The 21,164-nt window shown below is 42.0% G+C and overlaps 1 protein-coding gene across 2 annotated transcripts in view; it reads right to left on the bottom strand.

Moving 5' to 3' along the window:
* Positions 1-21,164, bottom strand: part of RORA (RAR related orphan receptor A) — a 349,533-nt gene that overhangs the window by 86,021 nt on the left and 242,348 nt on the right. For both annotated transcript variants that reach the window (XM_063412518.1, XM_063412516.1), the window contains exon 2: positions 18,870-18,899. In XM_063412518.1, coding sequence (XP_063268588.1) covers positions 18,870-18,899 — 30 coding nt within the window. The remainder of the gene's footprint in view (positions 1-18,869; positions 18,900-21,164) is intronic.

Here is a 21,164-nt window from a genome sequence, read left to right as displayed (position 1 = left end):
TCATGACAGGAATATGGACAGAGAGGAAAGAATCACATTTATGAAGTATCTGATAAGGGGGAAAGAAGAACTTTATGAAGTATTCTGTAGTAAGGGGAGAGAAACAAATTTCCAAAATGTGAGCAATACAGTAGAAAAACATTTTCTGACTGCAAACTGTTAGCATTAACACAAAAAGAATGTTAAGCAGCATCATCAATCAACATTACTTGTTCCCTCCTAAAGCAGGCTGCATAAAGCTCTATCTAAAAGCAGTACATTTCTTACAGCCTGGGTATCTACACAACAAAAAATTGCTAATAGAAAGTAAAACAGTTAAACTGAAGTGTCAGCAGGGGCTACTTCTTCCCACAGAAATTTCAATTAGCTGACAGTGCCAAAAGTTTCCCTATTTGCAGATGTTGCCAGCAGCTAAAATGAAAAATAAGAAGCGTACTTGGGAAACAAGTAGGACCCAGTGGGTCTGTGAAACAATTGGAAAGCTGTCTCTGAGGGGAGGGATACCCAGCACAAAGGGCTCTCACAGCACTGGGAACACGCAGCCCAAACTGGGGTTACTGGGACCGCTCAGGAGCACAGGAGCAGGAGCTTGGAGAAAGGGAAATGATTCCAGCTGAGAGCCTTCCCCTGGACTGTCCAGCAGGAAAAGCTCCCGTGCCCTGGGACAGAGGAGCAGCAGGCAGGGATCAGTGCCCACCTCAGGAACGCAGCCCCCCACTGCTGGGAGAACAGCTCCAAACCTGCCCAAGCTGAACAGCAAAAACCCAAAGCACTCGGAACGCCTGAGCACGGCTCAGCAGGCTGATTCTGCTGAAGGGTGAGGGCCACGCTCACACAGCACCACGGCTGGCAGCTGGAAGGGATCTGCATCCCTGGGGTTGTGTCTCGGTTCTCCTTTGAGGGATGAGCGCTGCTGTGCCTGGTTCACACTCTGAGCCACCAAACCTGTGCAGGGCCCCTGGCACTAATGAGGGCAACCCTCGATGTGATTGTGCAGATGGACAAATTCTGCACAAAATTTGGCATTTGTCATTTTTCACACAACTTGTGCAGCTAACACACTCCCAAAGGACAGACTGGTTCTTCCTGACAGGTATCACCCCTTTGAGACACTGCTTCCTGAACTTTTTTTCCTTCCTGCTTGGTAAAGCTCATCATCAGTTAGCTTAGCTACAAATAAGAGCAGCCAAGCTTATGCCAAGACCCATCAAGTTACTACAAAATACCCTTTCATTTATACCTAATTTGACTACTTTTTGTTTATTTTCCCTGGTAGTCACTACTGAGTCCTATAAATTAATCCTTGGAACTGTAAATGTGAAGTATGAGAAAGAAAGTAAATTCAAACACTAATTGGATCCTACATGAACCTCTTCACAATAAGTACTCACCTAAGCTATGGCTCCTGCATTGGAAGCCCATTGAAATGGGCCAAACTCCATGTGCTGAGCAGGAATGAAATAAAATATTCATGAAAGTTTCAGAGAACTGTGTAAAGTCTTGGCACCAACCTTTAACTATTAATGACCCAGAGATTCACTCTGTGTCTTGAGTATTTTTCCATTTGCCTACAATGGCAATTTTTAATTTTTTTTTTTAATGTCGAATTTGAAAAGTACAATATTGGAATCATCAATTATCCAATAAAGAGCTGAAAAGCACACAAGGCAGTCCCAGGCTCTTGCTTTTCTGTAATGCCTCTGCTTTTCACCCCTGCACTGGCAGTGGAGCACTTTTCTAGAAATCCTTTTGCTGGTGGATAAAAAACAATTCCATATGTGTGCCAGTACAGATAAGTAATTATGAGAAGCAGACACACTAATCCTCCTCCTCAAAGCAAAACCAGGTTTTATGCAGCATGAGTTTCATCACAGTGTTTTGCAGGGGAAAAAACATTCTGTCTAGGCTCCCTGTGGAAATGACACTTGTTTCCAAGCAGAACTACAGATTTGCACTGTCATCCAGAAAGACTTCCAGAGGTCTGAGCTGACAAATCCACGCTCAGAGGAGTGGTTCATAATACTTATTAGTAAGCAAACCAGACTGTGTTTAGGAAGCAAAGCCGAGATTCCATTCCCCAGAAATAAATACATTTGCAGCAGCTAATTGTGAATGTCACTCAAGTGCGTTTGGAATCACTAATCCTCCCCAGGCAGAGCCACCCCACTGCCTCGGTGCTCCTCAGCCTGCGAGAACCCTTTACAAACAGGGGTACCAACAGGAAAAGGAACATTAATATTCCCTTCACAGGAACTTGGCTGTGTGTCAGTACCAAACACAGATGGAAACTGATTTGCAGTCACTGGCAGAGGCCTACGCAGGAATTTTGTTGAGGCTGACAGTTTTAATTAAAACCTTTGTAGTTATAACAATAAGATTTTGCAATGTGGCTATTTACCTAAATGCTTTAAACTTTATTTACCACTTCCCCCTTCAAATTATACTGAAATACAAAGGAATTAGGATTTGTCTTTTCCCTGAGGATTACATGATAGCTGGCTAAGAGAGATTCACAAACACTGCACCAAGGAGTTAAAAAGCTCAAGAATGCAATGGTTAAAATTCTCTAAGATGAAAAATGTTTCTACTTCTGGTGCACTCGAGTCAGGAAGGATGGGCCGTGTGTGGAGGGGACAATAGGAGTATTCCCTGGCTTACAGCCAGCTCATAATTCACAGAGAGGCATTATCAGCCACAGTTAATTTTTTTTTTTTTGATTAATCATCTGCCAGAGCTTGAGAGTTTGTGGCTAATTGTCCCATTCTTGACTACAGAATGAATTAGAGAACAATGTGCAGTCCTAAGCCAGGGAGGGAAAACATAAAGCAAACCCCTGAGCACACAATGAGGAGTTCAGATGAGTTGGGTACTTGCTCCTCTGTTCATGCAGATGTGGTGAAAATCCACTGCTCCGAGGAGCAGCACGCACAAGAGGGAGATGATAAATCCTCCACCGTGTGCTCCCAGGTGATGGACTCGTGTTGGACTGCTTGGTTTGGGAATAATAGGTTTAAGCAAGGAAGAAAGGAGAGAGGATTACATCAGAAGGTTAACTCTGATTTAAGAAATAACTGAGGCAGCAGGTGTCCGAGGAATGACAAACGGGCAGCAACATAAAACAGACACCTTTCATTATAGGTGGATGAAAAATACTGTTTAAAAGGATATTACAGTGAAGTTCTTGTGGCTATTTCTCTGTGCTGGCAATGTAAATTAAAGGTCTCTCATACCAGCTTGTCTAAGTGAAGGATTGAAAACCAAAATTCTCGGGTGCACCAACCACCATTGTTTGTGCCTTCCCAGCCAAATCATCGCATTCCCAGAGTAAGGTGTTTTTACATTTTAAAATTCTTTAAAATGTATTCTTTTCAAACAAAAAAGAAATGTAACATTAAAAATGAAAATGTAAAGAAAGAAAAACAGACTAGCACATAAGCCATAATACAGTCATTGTCCATGACTCCTCATTCACCTCAATAACAATGTCTGCAAAAGAGCATAGAGAAAGAAGATGAAAGACAGATAAATATATATTTGAATTCTGAGGGGAAAAATAAAAAGAGGCATTCTCTGCTTGGGCTTCCTGTTTCCACTGCAAATGAAGAAGGAAAAGGACACACTTTTCACTGCCAACAAACAGAACTAAGAAAGTAATGACCAAAAAGGGCAGCGGTGTTTAGATTAAACTTTCAAAAGGAACACCAAAGGTATAATGACCTAAACATAAATAAATACTCCCTAATACTATTAAATGCTTTTGGGGTGAAGAAACAAGGCTGACTGACATTAGAGAATGAAGCAGGGCTGACGCAGAACAGAAACAGTGACTCAGAGGCAACCACGTCATCCCAGAATGTGAGGAGATCCTGCAGCCCCATTCCAGTGGAGCACTGGGAAAAAGGATGGGCTGGAACTCGTGGATTTGGCTCACCAGAGGCAGGAAAATGGATGGAGGCACCAGAGATTGCTGAGCACTTCAGGGGGCCCCAAAGTCAACGTGAGGAACTACTGACACACTTAGCAGAGCCTGGCAGCAAATGACAATCCATATATTCAAATACCAAAGAAAATGTGAACTTGTAGGAGCTAATCATTGCAGCCTTTTTTACAAGTTACTCAGCCAAGCAACACATTGTCAGCACTGTACAAATCACACCAAGTTAGTATTTACTAGGGCTAATTTTGAGTGAGTAAGCCAAGGCAGCAAAAGCTTTACTGCAGTACATTACACTGCCAAAACAATTCCTGAATCAGAGGCTCTGTGTGCATAGATAATGACAAGAAAAAGGTCGCACGTGTACACCTGCAAAGAATTGGGTTCTGTGTGCAAAGCCTTTCTTCATGGTGCACCTCCTTGTTTTCTTCTTTTCTCTGTGTATCTCCACTGCTTTGAGCACGGGAAGCAATAAATTCCAAACTGAGCAATGTAACTTTTGGGCTTGAATCCATACAAGAACAATGGAGAAGAGAATTATTAGAAGTTGCATTTCACTGATCATTTTTATGATGTGCAGGGGACACCAAATGGCCTTTCTCCCTTTCACCCTACTAAATGTTTTCTCTGTATGTGGTAATTTATATAATAATAATTACTACTACTAAGTTCCAGCATTTCTTTAAATAGTGGAATGAACTTGAGGTTCTTACACTGGATATGCTACACCACAGAAATAGGAACAAAAGCCCAGAAGATCAATGTGATTTGCCTTTACAAACAATATACACAGGTGCACGTGCAGACCCAGTTTGGAAGATGAGCAGCTGCTAGAAAAACTCTGAGTAAGGAGCTTAGAGCATCTTTACTACTTTAAAGTCCATTTCCAACAATGAGAAATTGTCTTTGGTTTTGGTGCATGGAACAGAGTCAAAAGATTATTGAAAGATGTTTCCTGCGTGATGTGAAAAACTGGATTTAAATCCCATCCATTAGAGTGCAAAACAAACCATTTAGCTAATTCCACTGTGAAATTTAAAATTCATGGTAAAGAAATATATTAAAGGCTTTTTCACAATCACAAGAAGATGAAATATAGTTGAAACATGCATGTAAAGTGTGTACATTTTCCCTATAGAGATAATAAATAAGCTAAATAGCTATTTTCTTCCTAATTATTTGCATAATGTGATAGGATAATGTATGCAACTAAACTCATAAATTAATCCTGAAGATTTTTGCATGTGAGCTATTTCTGAGTGGAGTCATATTGAATTCAACCACAAAATCAACACCAGTTTATTCTACAAAATACAGCACAGCATGATAAATGCAGAATTATTTTTCCTGCCTGTTAATCCACATATATTGGAAATGTCAAGCTTAGTGGGGCACTAGTGCTGTGGGTATTGTTTGAAGTGTAAGCATGGTGGGGCTGCAGAGCTGAAAGGGATTTTCTTGTTCCAGCATTTCCTATCTCAAGATAAAATTCTTTCTGCTGTGACCTGTGCATTGTGTCCCAGCTGCATCAAATGCTCCCTTCATCTTTAACTCACCAGCCTGGTGCCCGCTCCGGTGCCAGCAGGGCAGTGCCAGAGCGGGAGTGAGGGCAGTAAAGCAGGATCAGCCAACACCGAGCCCTCCTCACAGGCACAGGACTGGGCCAGGGGCTCACAGGGCTCCTCTCTCCTGCTTCCAAAGAAGTTTTCAGCCTGGGAGCCCCAGTGGTGACTGCAAACTGGGCAGTCTCAAGCCCTCGCTGCCCACCCTGAGGCGCAGGGGATGCACCAGTGCAGTCCTCGCAGCCTCGCTGCTTTTTAAAGCCATTCTGCAATGCATGAGCTGAGTGATAAAGTTAAATGTGCAAAGACACTCCAAGCTCCACCAGCTACCCTGATATTTATAGCCAGCCCTTAGTAAGCACAAATGACTCTGACTTCAACACTGACGCCACCTCTTTATCAGCTTAAATATTTGAGGATAGTCAGACTAGAGAGTTTCTATTAACTTAATACAAACCTCAGACAAACGTGCCTAAATTATCACCACCTGCTCATTGACAGGAGCCTAATTCCTCCTCCCCCACGTGTGAGACTTCAGCCCTTTTAATGTCTGAACACTGACAGTGTGACAGTTTTAAACTTACATCACAGAACACTGACAGTGAATGTGCCAATTTCAAGATGACTGCCACGAAAACATAAACTGTTTGACATTTAATAAGCTTGTGTTTTCATAGAAATACAATGTGTTCTAGATGGTTTGTTTCCATGAAAACACATGGTTGGAAACGAGATGAAAAATAGTTTTCTCAGCACTAAGCACCAAAAATTAAATTTAAAAAATCATCTGACAAAAATCCACTAAAAATCAAGTAGCATAGGATTCATGTCTATAATAAATAACCAATGAAGTGTTAAATAGAACAGCTCATGGAATTATTGTTACTTCTTTTAAAATGAGGAATAAAAATATTGTTTTGAAATTGTTTTTAAAGTGCCAGGAGTGCTGCATTTGACAACACAAAGTAAAGAGAACTAACACACAGAGAGGGCAGTTGGGGAGAACTCTGTAACCCCAACTTTACTGGCAAATAGTCTGATAAGATCCTGGTTTCTTCCCTTATCAAAATTAATGCTTTTATAATAGAGTGAAAAACAACTAAATGTAGTACTCTGTACCACTGTGAGAATAAAGGAGAAGCTACAGCAATTGCCAGTGAACAAAGTGGCTCTGAAGTGGCTCTGCTGGCTCTAAAGCCAAGGGCAGCTTTTCTACTGATTCCAAAAGATGCACAACTTTCCCATTTTTTAATATCACTGCACCTGTCTTTGATCGTGCCTTTGAGGGGAAAAGTTTTGTAAGGAAAATGAGGAGTGCAACAATTAAAGAAGTGAAGGCTTCTGGTAAAAAGAAAAAGGTTGTTTTTATGAATATGATATATTCAGAGCACAGACAGTGTCAGATTTTGGTTGGAAGCTGTTGCTGCACGGAGATTCTTGGGCTAACCTAGAAATGCTCTTTTGAAAGAGGCTAAGAACTCATATTCTAATTTCCTAATCTGGGCATGCTTATCTCGATGGCAGTAGAGGTGTGATGTGTTACAATCTCACCGGAAGCAAACAGACATTTCAGAGGTTTCATGGATCAAATATGAAAACTGCCATCATTCAGCTCCCGTGGTCTTTCCTTTAAATTTGACCTCCTGCTTCAGCTGAAGCTTCTGTTTCTCTTCCTGCCTCCTGAGCAGACCTTTTGCTTGACAAAAGGAGCACTGCCAGGTCTGACCTGGAGGAAGCATCGTGGAGGCTGCTATGGCAGTACCATGAAGCCATTAGGAACAGGCAAGCCAAATCTGGCACAACAGAAAAAATAGGATTTACTGCACAACCTATACCCACGGCAGATATGCAGAGTCTTTTCTGCTTATGCAGAGCACACAGTGAAAGATCCATCCCACTGAAATGCTCAGCTTTGGGCTTTCCATTAGCAGTTACATGTAAACCTTCCTAAAACACTTGCTAGGCTGGACCCCAAGCTCAACTGCTGATTTAACACAGAGTGAGGAAAGCAGTTTATTTATAAACAGGAACTGGGTTCCTGCAATGCTGTCATACAACCAGTAACAGTGAAAAGCAGCAAATGAACCCAAAGGGTAATTTGGAGTAAAAGTAAAGGAAATTTCTTTTGTAAACAGGGGTTGCCAGCTATTAGTTTCACAAAGAATAATAACAACTTCCCAAATTACTTGTTCTCAACTTAAGGTTCTCTGTCTCTCTCTTTTAAAAGGTTCCATCTTAGAACAGGGATTTTTTGGTGTCAACATTGTTGGCTTCTCAAAGACAAAATGTTCCAGAGAAATTTACATTACTGCTTCTAAAGACAGGATTTCGTGCTAAAATGTACTCTGAAAACAGCTGACAGTGAGGTGGTGAAGTCCTGTTGACAGGACGTGGAAATTTAAGGTTGAAGCACCTGAACTGTCTCATTTCTAGGTCAGCTCTTAAAGTCATGCCACCACCATCCCACATGAAGGACAACTCACCCTGCTCTGAGCTAACAAGGGCTTTTCTTACCTCCCTTCTGAAAACTGCAGGGAAAAAATGAGACTTTCAGTGAAATATTTTTTGAAATATCTAAAGCTCTGTTTTACAGGAAAATTGTTTTCAACCAGCCTTTAGTACCCTTATGTCCTCAAACAGCGTGTACAATTGTCTTTTTGAACGACCTCTTTACTTCCACCTTCACTTCAAGGACCATAACTCTGGACTAAGTCACCAATACAGGCAGGGAAAAGGCAAAAAGAGTCAGAGAGAAAGAAATGTGAAGACTTTAAACAGGAAACTTGCCTTATCTGTAAAGCTGCCTTTACAGCCAGCAAGTATCACACCCCCATATCAGTTAGGTAACATAACAAAGATAAGGAAACAGCTCTTCAGACAAACACTGGTGAGAAGGATGGTTATCAACTGATGGCTTTATCTGAGAGGAAATCACTAAATGACTTTGGTCATGTAGTGGCTGTCTGAAACCAGAGGTTTCCCTACCTCTGTTGCACAGAGATTAAATAAAGGCTTGTTTGAATTTCCAAAAAACTGCAAGAACACCACCACTCATGTGAACTGGCTTTTGAAGTTGGTGGTAAACACCTCAAAAAAAAGAAAAAAAAGAGAGAGAGAGAGGAAATTGCTTTGCTTTGAGGGTGTGCCTAGCCTGTTGTACAGCAAGTGACAGTGCTGCACCTCACAACTGATAGTTTGTGCTCACGTTAAACAGAAACCTCTCATGCACACAGGGGAAGCTAAGCCAGATAACAAAAATGTCTCACAAGTCTCAGTTCTTCCAGCCCAGTCATCATCCTCTTGGCCAAGGCTTCCTATTCAATTCACTTCTTATGTTTTCTACAATAACTCCTTGAAGGTTCAGTTCTAGTTCAGTTTGAGAATCTCACCATTATTGGCAGTAAGGGTGAGACAGGAAACTTCCCAAAGTCCCAAATGCAATCCCTTAAAACAGTAACTTCTGTTTAGGTGAGATCTATTCCTTTGATCAACTGAACTGTGAATCCAAACCCAGACAATAAAGTAATTTAAGGCAAGGTGACCGCAGTGGGGTTAAAGAGCAAATCAAACTTCTACTACCATATGTTTTAAAAGCAAGAAATAAGGTAGCAATGGATATTTACACTCAATTCAAAGGTATTCACAGTGCAGGATGTAATTTTGTTACTGACATAGTCTCTCTCCTCCCCTGCATAAAACATATTCAGAAAAAGGGTTATTTCAATACTAATCAGCACTAATCAGTACATCAGTATATGCCAAAGCACACATATTCTAACTGCCCCTTTGCAGTGAATGTACAGGTAATTCAAAGTAAGACATTTTGGCATTACAGAAAAGTGGTCTCATTTTGTCTTATTGTGAATGCACCGTATTTTTTCCCATGTTTTCAATTAGAACACAATGACTAAGACACAAGAGAACATTCAAGCATTGCTCTACACCAAGCTAACACCAGGCACCATTTTTCCTGAGTCTTTCAATGGAATTTGTTTGTGGGCATAGTTTGGGTAAGCGGATGCCCATCTTCCCAACCCTTGTGCAAATGACAAAAGCAGGTGACATTTAAGAACTCAAACTCAACCCAAGTATCTGTCACTATGGTTTGATCCATGTAAACCTCTAAAATCACCTGTACTCCGAACTGTAACTCATATCTGGCAAGATTTCTGAAATGCTGCCTTGTCTTCTCCCTGCTTCTCTCCCACCCCTCACAGTTAAGCAATATACACAGAGACATAGCATTTTAGTAATATAGCTCATAACCATTCAAGTGCTCTGAAAACAAAAGGAAAAAATGAAAAAGTTGACTTTTAAGGAGTGTGTATCCCAAATTCCCTCAGGATTCCATTTGATTTGGGGTTGATCCATTTCTGTTCCTTTTCAGCTGCAACTTTTAGCCCTTTAAACTGACCCACATTGCCCTTTGCAACTTTCTGTCCTTTGTACTTCAACATGTTAGGAGACTTATAGGGAGAAAAGCCTGACCAGCAAAACTATATTTAAATTAGGAGCTTTACAAATATCATCATCATCACCATTTGGTCCTAACATTAAGAACAAGCTCCTCATTAGGAGCTGAAGTGATTACCTGATCTGCCATAAGGAGCTGTCTTAGTTACTGTCTGCACCAGACTGTGCTCCCAGCTGGGTCAACATTTAAATAATTCTAGGCTGATGTGCTCAGAGAAAGGCTGCAAAACTTCCAATATTTCCACAGTCCTTATTAAGCTCAGCTATCAACATACATTAAAGAGCCCTTTTCAGGTTCAATAGTTGTGTCAGGATGGCAAGTGCTCAAGCCTAGCAATGCACTGTCAAATAAATGAGTCTATTAGGAATGATGGGATCAGTCCCTGGTTTCAAAATTCAGATAATAAAATGTGCTTTTTTTGGTTCAGATACCAACCTTGGAGAAGTCCCTATGACTGAGCTTGCTTTAGAATCATTAGAATTCAGCATTACTACAAAAAATTGCAGCATTGTGTTATAAACAGTACCATGAAATGAAATGAATGTAAGCAGAAATCCACAGATTCTTCTCAAAGCGTGAAAAAAGGTGGCAGCAATACATCCATAGAAAAAATATCCACTTGGACTTTTGACGTTTGAACAAAAAGTATGAAGATCATGTTTTAATCCTAATTTTAACCTTAATTTAATCCCAACACTTTGCTGTATTTGGTGGCAGTCCATTCACCTTTCTATAAAGATTGAGGTGACTTCAAGGAACTGTTCAAATCAAACCAAATGAGTCTTGCACAAGCCTCGTTTAGAAAGTACAGTTATTTCTTAGGGAGCTATTGCAAAGGATAGTCAAAAGTATTTCCCTGTAAGCACAGTTAGAGCTGGCTAGACTTAGACTATTCAGAATCAAAATATTCAACCTATACATTAAAGGAGAAAATCATGAGCAGTAACATTTCCTATTTGCTTTCACATTGTTTGCATTGAAAAATAGGCAGAATACAAAAGTAGATTTGGAGAAGTCTCATCTGTCAGTTTTCTGGTGCCCAAGACACTCAAAATCTGAAAAAAAACCCCAACTTAATGACTGTGCAAAGAACAACTCCTACTGCTCTCAGAGTAAAGTCTTAGAATGTGAAGAATATCAGATGTTTTTAAGCTTAGATTCAGCCCAGCTCTCTTCTATAACCAATGAACACACCAAAATCGTGGACAGCTGCTCTTATCAAGCTGGAAACATTAACTTCATGTAACAGCTGCAAGAGTTCTAAAGACAGGAGATTTTAAAACCAATTAAAAACGGGCAGTGCTAAGAGGGCTGATGAAAGCTCCCTCCAGCCATCAGGATTCTCTGAAGCAGCTGCAATGGGAGTCAGAGCAGTCCTACACCTTCCCTGTAAAGTCCATTGCACCACAGGAGGTGCTCATGACTTCATTCACTGTTTTCTACATCAGATGAACGGCCTCAGGAATTAACAGACAGAAAAAGGAACGCTACAAAACATGCAAGAGCAACTTCTCTGAAATTGTAAAGCAAGAGTGTAAGAGAACACTTCAGACATTCCCAGTGTATTTGCTGCCTGCATCCACAAACAGTTCAAATTTATTTTTGAGTCACGTCCACGATGCTTTAATCACATCAACCACACCAACAGAATTTAGATCTCTACTGAAACCCCTTAATGCTCTCCTAACACTTCAAACACATGGGCCTCCAAATATTTTTTAAACATTAAAGAGAATGTCTCTGCCCATCTTGTCTGCTTCCACAGGAGTGACCAGAAAAAGACATGAAGTGTGAACAGAACTGGAATATACTGATTTACAATTTAGAAGTATTTGATCTATAATCCAACATACACAGACACATAAATTTTCATTCTGGATTACTAACATTTTGCAAATACTTATCTGTCTCCATTTGTTAAAATTACTTTTCAACTCGTTTGCAGTTTTCCCCTTGCTCTGGTTTGCCTGCTACTTCATTATTAGAGGCACCAAAACCCAGCAGAAAACTCGCAGTAAAGCAAGCCCATAAATAATGGTTACAGCCAAAACCCCCAAACAGACAGAAGGTGCTCCACATCCTCAGAGCAGAACCAGAGGAGAGAGCTGACATTATCTTCAAGTGCAGCTAATAGACAGAGCTCCCCATGGGGCTTCCAGGGCACTGCATTTAATTGCCTGTTCTATCAGCCTTGGAGAAAATGAAATGTTCCTTCCAAGTGTGCCAAAGGGCTGGGGCCCAGGCACATGCCAAGCTCTTGGGCAGCTAAGAGCAGCTCAGAGGCAACAGGTTTGTCTCAGCTCTGACCTGGTATTCTGTGAGAACAAAAAACATACAATAAAAATTCTTTTGATGCTTTGCCCTTACCCATGGCTGTTTCCACATGGGTAAAGGGGCTGGGCTCTCTCACAATTGTTGGAACTTTTACAGAAAAAGTGTTTCACTGGTGCAGAACTGCCAGGAAGAACCAGCTCATCCACAGATTTCACCTACAGCCGTGTCACGGATGTCACACATCCTTACCCACTGCCATTCTGTGTTCTCTTCTCCCAAGCCAGCCAGAAACACTTTCTGACTTTAAAAATATTCCCCCCTCTCCTCATTATTTGACAGTGCCTTCATCTTTGCCCCTGAACTCAACAATGTGGCCACAGAAAAAGGAGGCAACCTGCATTCTCTCTCAGGCTACAAACAAGTCACTGACAGTGTTCTGTGTGGCAACCAAACCAAGCTTTCCACAGGGATGGCCTCAAAGGGAAATTAAGGGCACAAACCTGAGCTGCTGATGGCTCACAGCAGGGAAGTAAAAAATAAAAATAAAAATTAAAAAAAAAAAGAAAAAAAGAAAGAAAAAAGAAAAAAATAAGTGTAGCAGTAGTTCAGGAAAAGTTTTGAACAAGAGAACAGCCCTAGATAGCTGTCTTCAGATTCTTCATCAGGGCAAACAGTGCTTCAAGGACAAGCAGGAAAGTAGCAGCTATTTGAGGCAACTTCATTATAAAATCATTTTTAATAAGCAATCTGAACAAAGAGAGGGAATGCTCTTGCAGAGAAGCCCCCAAGGGATCTTAAGGCTGCCCAGTAAAGTTATTAGGAGGTTACACACAGGGGACCAAACAGCTATTTTATTGGCCTCAGGGGACAGGGTTTAGTTTTCACCTGTTCTCTTTAGGCCTTGGTGCTAACAGCAGATCCTGTTAACCATCAGTTTTCTGAGGGCTCCTGTTTTGTGAGGGAAAAGTATCATTTACTTTAGTCTGAACTTGAAATACATGAGGTGAAGTCGACAGTAGAAGGCACAGTAGACAAGTAATTATAAATCAGATCAGAAAAAAAATCATAGTGGCTTTCCCTTTAATGCAATTAAACAAAATAACTGGCAAACACTGAGAAATCTTTAGCAGTGGCAGTAAATAGAATATGGAAAGTAAAATCAGAGAAGAGGAGAAATCTGGGTCTTGGGTTCCATGAAGCTGCAAACATTAATATGCTTGTAGAACTTTGGTGAAAGCCAGTTCTAGACTGGCTGGATATCTGAGAAGCTGAAGAGCTGTCTTCTGCCCCAAATCTGCCTCTTCATTTTTAACCAGCACTGTGCTCCTCTTAGCAACTGCTTAGAGTAAAGACAGGAAGGGATTTGGATCCACGGATCCATTCCACGGTGCAGGAGCGGATCTCTGCCCAGGACAGAGATCTTAACAGTGCTAAGAGCGTGCCTTTGACTCCATAAACAAGACAATTCCTCTTTTTGGCTCCCTGTGCTGCAGCAGCAATGCAGGCACAGCACTCCAAGGGCCAGGAAAAGGCTCAGCGGCTTGGCAGGACCGTGGGGACCATGGGGACACCTCAACTCTGTCACTGCCACCTTGGCAGCTCTTGTCACACACAGTGGGCACTCCAGCTGTGTACTTATCAAAGAATTCTGAGTCAAGACACCCCCAGAGCAACACCCACAGCCAGGTGAGTGCAGGAACAGCCCCAGAGCTTTCCCTGGAGTGAGGAAAGGGGCTGGCATCTCAGACAGGGATGGGTTTACTTCCACCCTTTGCCAACAGAGTTGCCAGCTCTTCATGCAAATGGTTTTATTTAGAGCTGAAAATGAAAAGTACACAGTTTCCACTTAATTTTCCAGCAGGAGCTCATGTCATTAAAATCAGCACCTAGCTTTTGAAACATTTCTTATCCTTCAGAAATTAACTGAAAGGATAATTTCAGTTTAAGTAAGGAACAGTTCACCCAAAATAAGGGAATTCATACAGAGGTGCTTACTGACATAATTGTTTAAGGAAAATTACTCCAACTTAAATATCTTGATAAATCACAACAAGAAACATGCTCTTTCTCTCCAAATAGTGATAATTTAGTCTAAATGAATGAAGCAGCTGTCGGTTCTGGCCTCAGCTGAGAAGAGCTGTGGAGACAGTGAACTGTAGGGGCAGTGCCTGCAGAAAGCTGAGCCCAGTGAGCAGCCCCAGCTCAGAGCAGCACCAGGTTAGCCCAGGCCAGGTGAGAGCACCCCTCAGGTCCCCAGCTCTGCTCTGACAGGCGTGTGTCACTCAGGGCCAGGGCTCCGGGTTCTTCTCTGCTGTGGAACGACATTCCAAAGGAGCTCTGGACAGAAAACTGTGAGGAAAGGTTGTAAAATCTGAGGTTTTACTGTCTTATGAATGCCAGGTAAGCAAATGACTGAATATCTCTGGCCATCAATGCAGATATGAACTCCAGCTATGCAATCAAACTCCCTCAAAGCTTCTGGCCATGGCTCTTCTCAGCTCAAAGAGTGAGAGAAAGAAGGTTCCAGTACATCCTGGATTCAGCACAAGACTGGCCTTAGGGTGCATCTGCAGGAAACCCCTCACTTTGAGAGGCAGCCAAGTTCAAATTCATTTAAGAAAGTCAGTGCCCAAGATAAAACAGGGATCTGAAGAAAAAGAAGGTGACTGATTTGTGTGATAGCTCTGAGTCACAAGTGGTCTGGCAGAGGCCATGAAACTAATTACTTGAAGTGTTGCAAGATTTAGATTTCAATGCCAGAAACAAAATCCTGCACACTAAGGACTTTTAAGCCCAGTTGGTCAGTATTAAATGCCAGGTCCTTTGCAGCCCTCAGTTTCCCAGAATTCCAGATTTTCATCATCGCTGATACAACGATGCCTTTCTGAATTTGCAAAAAGGGTGAAGTTGTGCAAAGTTCCAATTCACTTGGAATATTTTTCTATTCAGAGCATGAGAGATGGCAGGAAGAGGGTTGTTTTACAAATATTACTGCCAGTCAAATGATCAGAAAAGAATCTAAATGTCAGTCATGTCTTTCCCAAGTCAAAAAAGAACAGCAAGACCTGGAGTCCCACTTTGTATGGAAGATGAGACAGGATTTGTCCTCTACCATCTGACAGACTACAGCTTATCTAAAGTGATGGTTAACCTGACAAACAGCCATGTGAGCTCAAGAGAATAATTCTACAAACAGACACAAGGCATGAATTTTTCCTTCAAAAGCCCGTTTAATCTTAAACTTGAACTGAGCAAAGAAGGGCATTTTGGGGTGGATAACATTTATTCCCTCAGTGCTCCTTGGAAGACTATTGCACTCCCTGTTTGAAAGTGTCAGATTTTGCAACATTTAAAATGTGCAGAAGCACCAATGAAGTGGAATACTTGGATAAAATTATTTGCCTCAAAAAGGATAAGAATCTCTCAGGGTTTAGATTGTTAAATTATGAAAGACTCGCATTTCTTCAGCATTACTATATTGCATGTGTACAAATATTTAGCTATTTGTACCTGAGCAGCTGCCATCAGCACAGGAGTTCAGTTTCGGCTGACAGGACACTTCTGTCACAGACTAATGGGGATAAAATGTACCCAGACCCTCACACAATAAACCCAGGAAAAATGAAGTACTGGAGACAGACCCCCACCAATTTCAAGACCTGCACAATGAAAACAGCTCTTAGGGTGAAGTCTGAAAGGGATTCAGCTGATGTTTGAAATGCATCATGTATCAAACTTTCTGGTATTATGTTAAAATTTTTTTTTTTCTCCACTAATTTCTTTCCTCTTTTCCACTCATTTTCTCCACTCCACTTCTTTCCCCTTAATTAAATGAAAGGTCATTAGAAATAAGTGGTAGTTTACAGTCAGTCAACACTCTCATATGCCACACATGGTAAATTCGGAATACGACAATTTCATCCATATTTCTAAAAATCAGAGCAGACAACGTATATACACCACACAGAGTGTTTGCAAGAATGTTTTCTGAAATTTCTTTGCACAAATCTTACTCTGCAGAACTTCATTTGATAAATTATTTATACTGATACGCAGTGATAGGCAAATTCTAGATCATATCTTGGTGCACAAACTCTTTCTCTGTCATTTGCAGTTGTTAACAACTCGGACTTTGTAATTCTGGTATTTAGCTGTCTTATTTAGGTGTTTTAAATGATTTTTTTCTAACTGTGAATTTTATTGGCTACTTTTTCTATTCAATTAAAAAACCTAATTCTAGGCAACAAGGGGGAAAAAAAGCTTCTTGTGTGTGATGCTGACATGCCAAAAGATGCACAATTTACATCCACTCCTACTCTATGAGAATTTGTCATAACAGGAATGAATTCTCAAACAACTTCAACCAAAACAGAATGGAACCTCATACATATTTGCTAGCAAACGTAGCTTACATTTTCATCATGCCAATTACAGCCTATTGCTCCTTCTATTTTAATCCCTTCTTAATGGGCAAGCTTATCTTCCCATTATTCAGGCAACTTTTCTGTTCATGCTTCAGCAATTGCATGACAACTGATTAACAAATCGGGGAACTACTCTTCGACAGTTCTCTTAGAAAAGCACAGAGTTCTCAACATGAAAGACACTGGAACCCTAATTTCTGTTTGAACTAGATGAAAGGCCTTGTATGGTGAGCAGTACTAATCATCTCTCACAGCTGAGAAAAACATCTTTTTTTCATCACAGCCTGAAACAGCTTCAGCTGAGATACAGGGTGACAACACTGCACCAGCGTGAGTGGCTGAGGAGCCTGATCCCTGTGCTCACTGCTCCATCCTCCCTACGGAATTCCCAGTGCTGGCTGGAGCCGTGGCTCTGTGGTCAGCTCATGGCACTGCTGCACAAACCCAGCGTGGCTGTGGGTCATTCCCAGGGGGTGTTACAAACCAGATTCCACAGGAGAGCCCAGGATGGAGCTGGCACACACCCCCAGCTGCTCTGCACCTCTGCACAAACCCAGCGTGGCCCTGGCTCATTCCCAGGGGGTGTTACAAACCAGATTCCACAGAAGAGCCCAGGATGGAGCTGGCACACACTCCCAGCTGCTCTGCACCTCTGCACAAACCCAGCGTGGCCCTGGGGGTGTTACAAAACAGATTCCACAGGAGAACCCAGGATGGAGCTGGCACACACCCCCAGCTGCTCAGCACCTCTGCACAAACCCAGCGTGGCCCTGGGTCATTCCCAGGGGGTGTTACAAACCAGATTCCACAAGACAGCCCAGGATGGAGCTGGCACACACCCCCAGCTGCTCTGCAGGGGGGTGCCCCACGCCAGGGCTGAGCTGGGCAAGGCTGTGCCAGGACGCTGGACACTGCCTGGCCTGTGGGACACGGAGCACCTCAGTGTCCTGTGCTGTCACCCCCAGTGACCACGAGCTCAAACACTCACCACAAACACCAGGCTCACGTTCAGCTGCCTGCCTTGTAGCTCTCATTTGGTCCAACAAAACCATTGTGCAGACAAAGAGGGTCTAGCCCTCAGAATGCATGAAGCAGCAAGCCCACCTAAGCAAAGGAGGAGCATCATGCTCTAAAAGTTTGAGATATTTAAAATTTGTTTTACAACTCACACTAATCAGCTTCTCATTTGAAATTCTCAAATCTGCTTTTAAACTCTACACAGTGAGAATTCAAAATCTCACGTCAGATTTTTCACTCTGTGAGTATTATAAAGCCAGGAATGAAATAAGAATGAAAGCCATGTAAGGCACTTTATGACACCCTACAGAGTACAACTAGAGGCTGTGGTGTAAATACTTCAAAATGCATAAAAATGAATACATATGTGTAAATTATGAGCAGCCTAGTACTTGTTTTGTAAGAGGGCTTTCATGAGAATAATGGCCTCAGCTTCAGCCTACTCCTGCTTCAGATCCTGGGGAAGTGCAGTTCTAGCACCACCAGATTTCCAAACCTTCACAGAACCTGAAGAATCTCAACACACTCCTTCAGCTACAAATCCCAGTATTTTCTCAGAACTGTGCTTCGAGCTCCCTGCAGGGTAGATAAGAGTTGATCCCCAGAAATGATGTCTTTGAAGAGGATTTGGAATAAATGTATATGTAAGGAAATGCACACAGCCATTTTCCAAGGTCACCACTTATGGGGGCTGCTTGCTTATATGGTTGAGAACAAAACAAGAACCTCCACTTTTTCACTGAGTTCCTTAGGCACAAGCAGAGAATGATAGATCATATGGATTACTGCATAGGAAGGGACAGAAGATATAACAATTAAATTATTTCGATTTGAATCATACTGTGTATATAACAGACATAAAAATAACCACTCTCCTCACCTGTATTTTCTGGATATGTTAGTTATCAGCCAGCTGTAAGGTAGATATAGTACAGTAAGGAATTCTGCCTTTCCTCACAACTTTCTTTTTCTGCCCTCTGATTTAACAGAGCACCACATAAACACATTGTGCATTCCAACAACACTTTGGGAGAGGAGCGAAACCCCTAAGGCAGAAAAAACACCAGAATTTTTCAAATGGAGCTTTCTCAGGCCAGACTAATACCAATTATTCTGAGCACCACAGCACGGCCTAACAGCAATTCCATTTGTGAGAGAAGGCCAAATCAAAAGATATTACTTACATGTATGAGTCTTCTTTGTTACAGAAATACCTGTAGGGAAGAAACGACACCAGCGTTAGCAAAGCAACCACTGAGTAAATTCTTTTGACATCTAATTCATCATTAATCTATTTCATCAGACACACAGCAGCCACTCTGAGAGAGGAATGAGAAGTGCCATGATTTGTACGTTAAAGGTGGCAGGATCTCCCCTCTGTGTGAAGATTTTAATGGTATATTCTCTCCTCACACCTCCCCAGTCAATGTTTCAACCAGCAATGCAGATCTGCTGGTTCAAAAGTGGAGCTGACACAAAAAGGAGCTAGCAGGAATGCAGTGGAAGCCCCTTTATTTCCATGGCCACAGATTTTCCCACACTCCCATTAACCAGTGCCCATTGAACCAGCCAGACAGAACGGACTGGAGCAGCACAAGTCGTTTGCTGTGTTATTAAGTTCAAGCAGCTCCTTGATGGCAAGCTGCAGCTTCTGCTCATTAAAACCAACAAACAGCTCTTCAATATGACTACTGCTTGCTGTAATTCCAAGCCAGATGCAGAAATCTCCAAGCTGTTAGACTTTCTGAAGTAATAAAGATGTTTTCATGCTAGACAGGCATGTGGCAGCAATCACCAAGGATGGTCCAGTGCCAGTGAAATTTGAGAGGCATTTCAAAGAAAGCAACAGAGTGAACAGAATGAGGCAAAATTCATAATACCAAATAAAGATAAAATTAACTCTGTTAAATGTCATTGGAATTCATGCTTGAATACAAACAATATTGTCTCCACTTTAGTAGATAACTGGTGACTTGCTCAGACCCATCAGTATTTAAACTTCATTCTCCTTGGGGGTAATTTTATGAGACGATGAGAAAGAGGTTACTGGAAGCAGTACAAGTATTTGAAACATTTCATTTGTGATCGAGGCCTGTAATGAAATTTTGGAATTGGGATTGTCTGGCTTAATATTCATGAAAGAAAGACCTGAATCTCCTTTGCTACCTTCCAACTCCTTCAACCATCTCTTCCAAAACAAATTACTATGGAAAGAAATAGACTTTTATTTCAGGCTTCTTGGTTCTGGAGCATCTCAGAGAGGCGGTAAATTCCAATAACTCAGAAAAATGTAGACACCTTTTTTTGCAAATACAGAGCTAACTTCCAAAGCAAACAGTTTTGAAATTATTTGTGGTTTTGATAGGTACACAAAACCCTAGTGCCAATCCCAAATATTGAGCTATCAAGTTTGACACAACTGTCATGAGGACTTTTTTGAAAATTGAACTTATGTTGCTATTGGCATTTTGGTTTTGAACTACCAAGGTCTACAAGTGTGAGCACTGGGACCTTTGTTTTCCCTGAAAGAAAAGCTAAGAGGCTTCAGGCTTTGGGAAGTGAAGCTCTGAGTCGTTCCTTTGGGCAGTTTTGTAAATGTGAGACACTGGTAAGCAATTTACAGAAATAAGAATACTAGAATTTGATTATGTATTAAATTGAAAAGCCCTGGCCAAAGGTGCACGTGCCTCACACAAGGAAATAGGGTTATAGCCACAGACTGTAGAATGGAGGTAAGCAATAAAAACAAAACAAAAAACCCCAAGTACAACAAAAATAAATCCCTTTAGATATAAGTATCTATAGGGGGCAAATTCATCCTTGGAATTCATCATTTGTGAGAGCAAAACTTCTGGGGTTTTCATTCCAGGCCAACCATTGCTGGTTGGCTCAGAGTTGGGGACAGGACAGGACAGGACAGGACAGGACAGGACAGGACAGGAGAGGACAGGACAGGACAGGACAGGAGAGGTCAGGACAGGGCAGGACAGGAGAGGTCAGGACAGGAGAGGTCAGGACAGGACAGGACAGGAGAGGACAGGAGAGGACAGGACAGGAGAGGACAGGACAGGGCAGGACAGGGCAGGGCAGGGCAGGACAGGACAGGACTGGACAGGACTGGACAGGACTGGACAGGACTGGACTGGTCAGGTCAGGACTGGACTGGACAGGTCAGGTCAGGACTGGACTGGACTGGACAAGTCAGGACTGACTGGACAGGTCAGGACTGGACAGGACTGGACTGGACAGGACAACAAGACAGGACAGGACAGCACAGGAGGGTGTGACAAGGAGCTGAGCATTGTTTTAGGAGTAGCTCAAGGCAAGAAGAGGGCCTGAGCGAGAGGGAGCAGAGACCTGAAGCACCGACATCAAAAAGCATGAATGGAATTATGCAGGTTCTGTACGAGTGCAAGCCCCTCTCTCTAGGCTTTGCCAAGGCTCTGCCTCACCCTTTGAACTGGAAATTACAGCTGCTC

Source organism: Prinia subflava, chromosome 15 (assembly GCF_021018805.1).
Source record: "Prinia subflava isolate CZ2003 ecotype Zambia chromosome 15, Cam_Psub_1.2, whole genome shotgun sequence".
Classification (NCBI taxonomy): domain Eukaryota; kingdom Metazoa; phylum Chordata; class Aves; order Passeriformes; family Cisticolidae; genus Prinia; species Prinia subflava.
The sequence above is the reverse complement of the archived record's forward strand: the minus strand, read 5'-3'. Positions and strand labels throughout refer to the sequence as shown.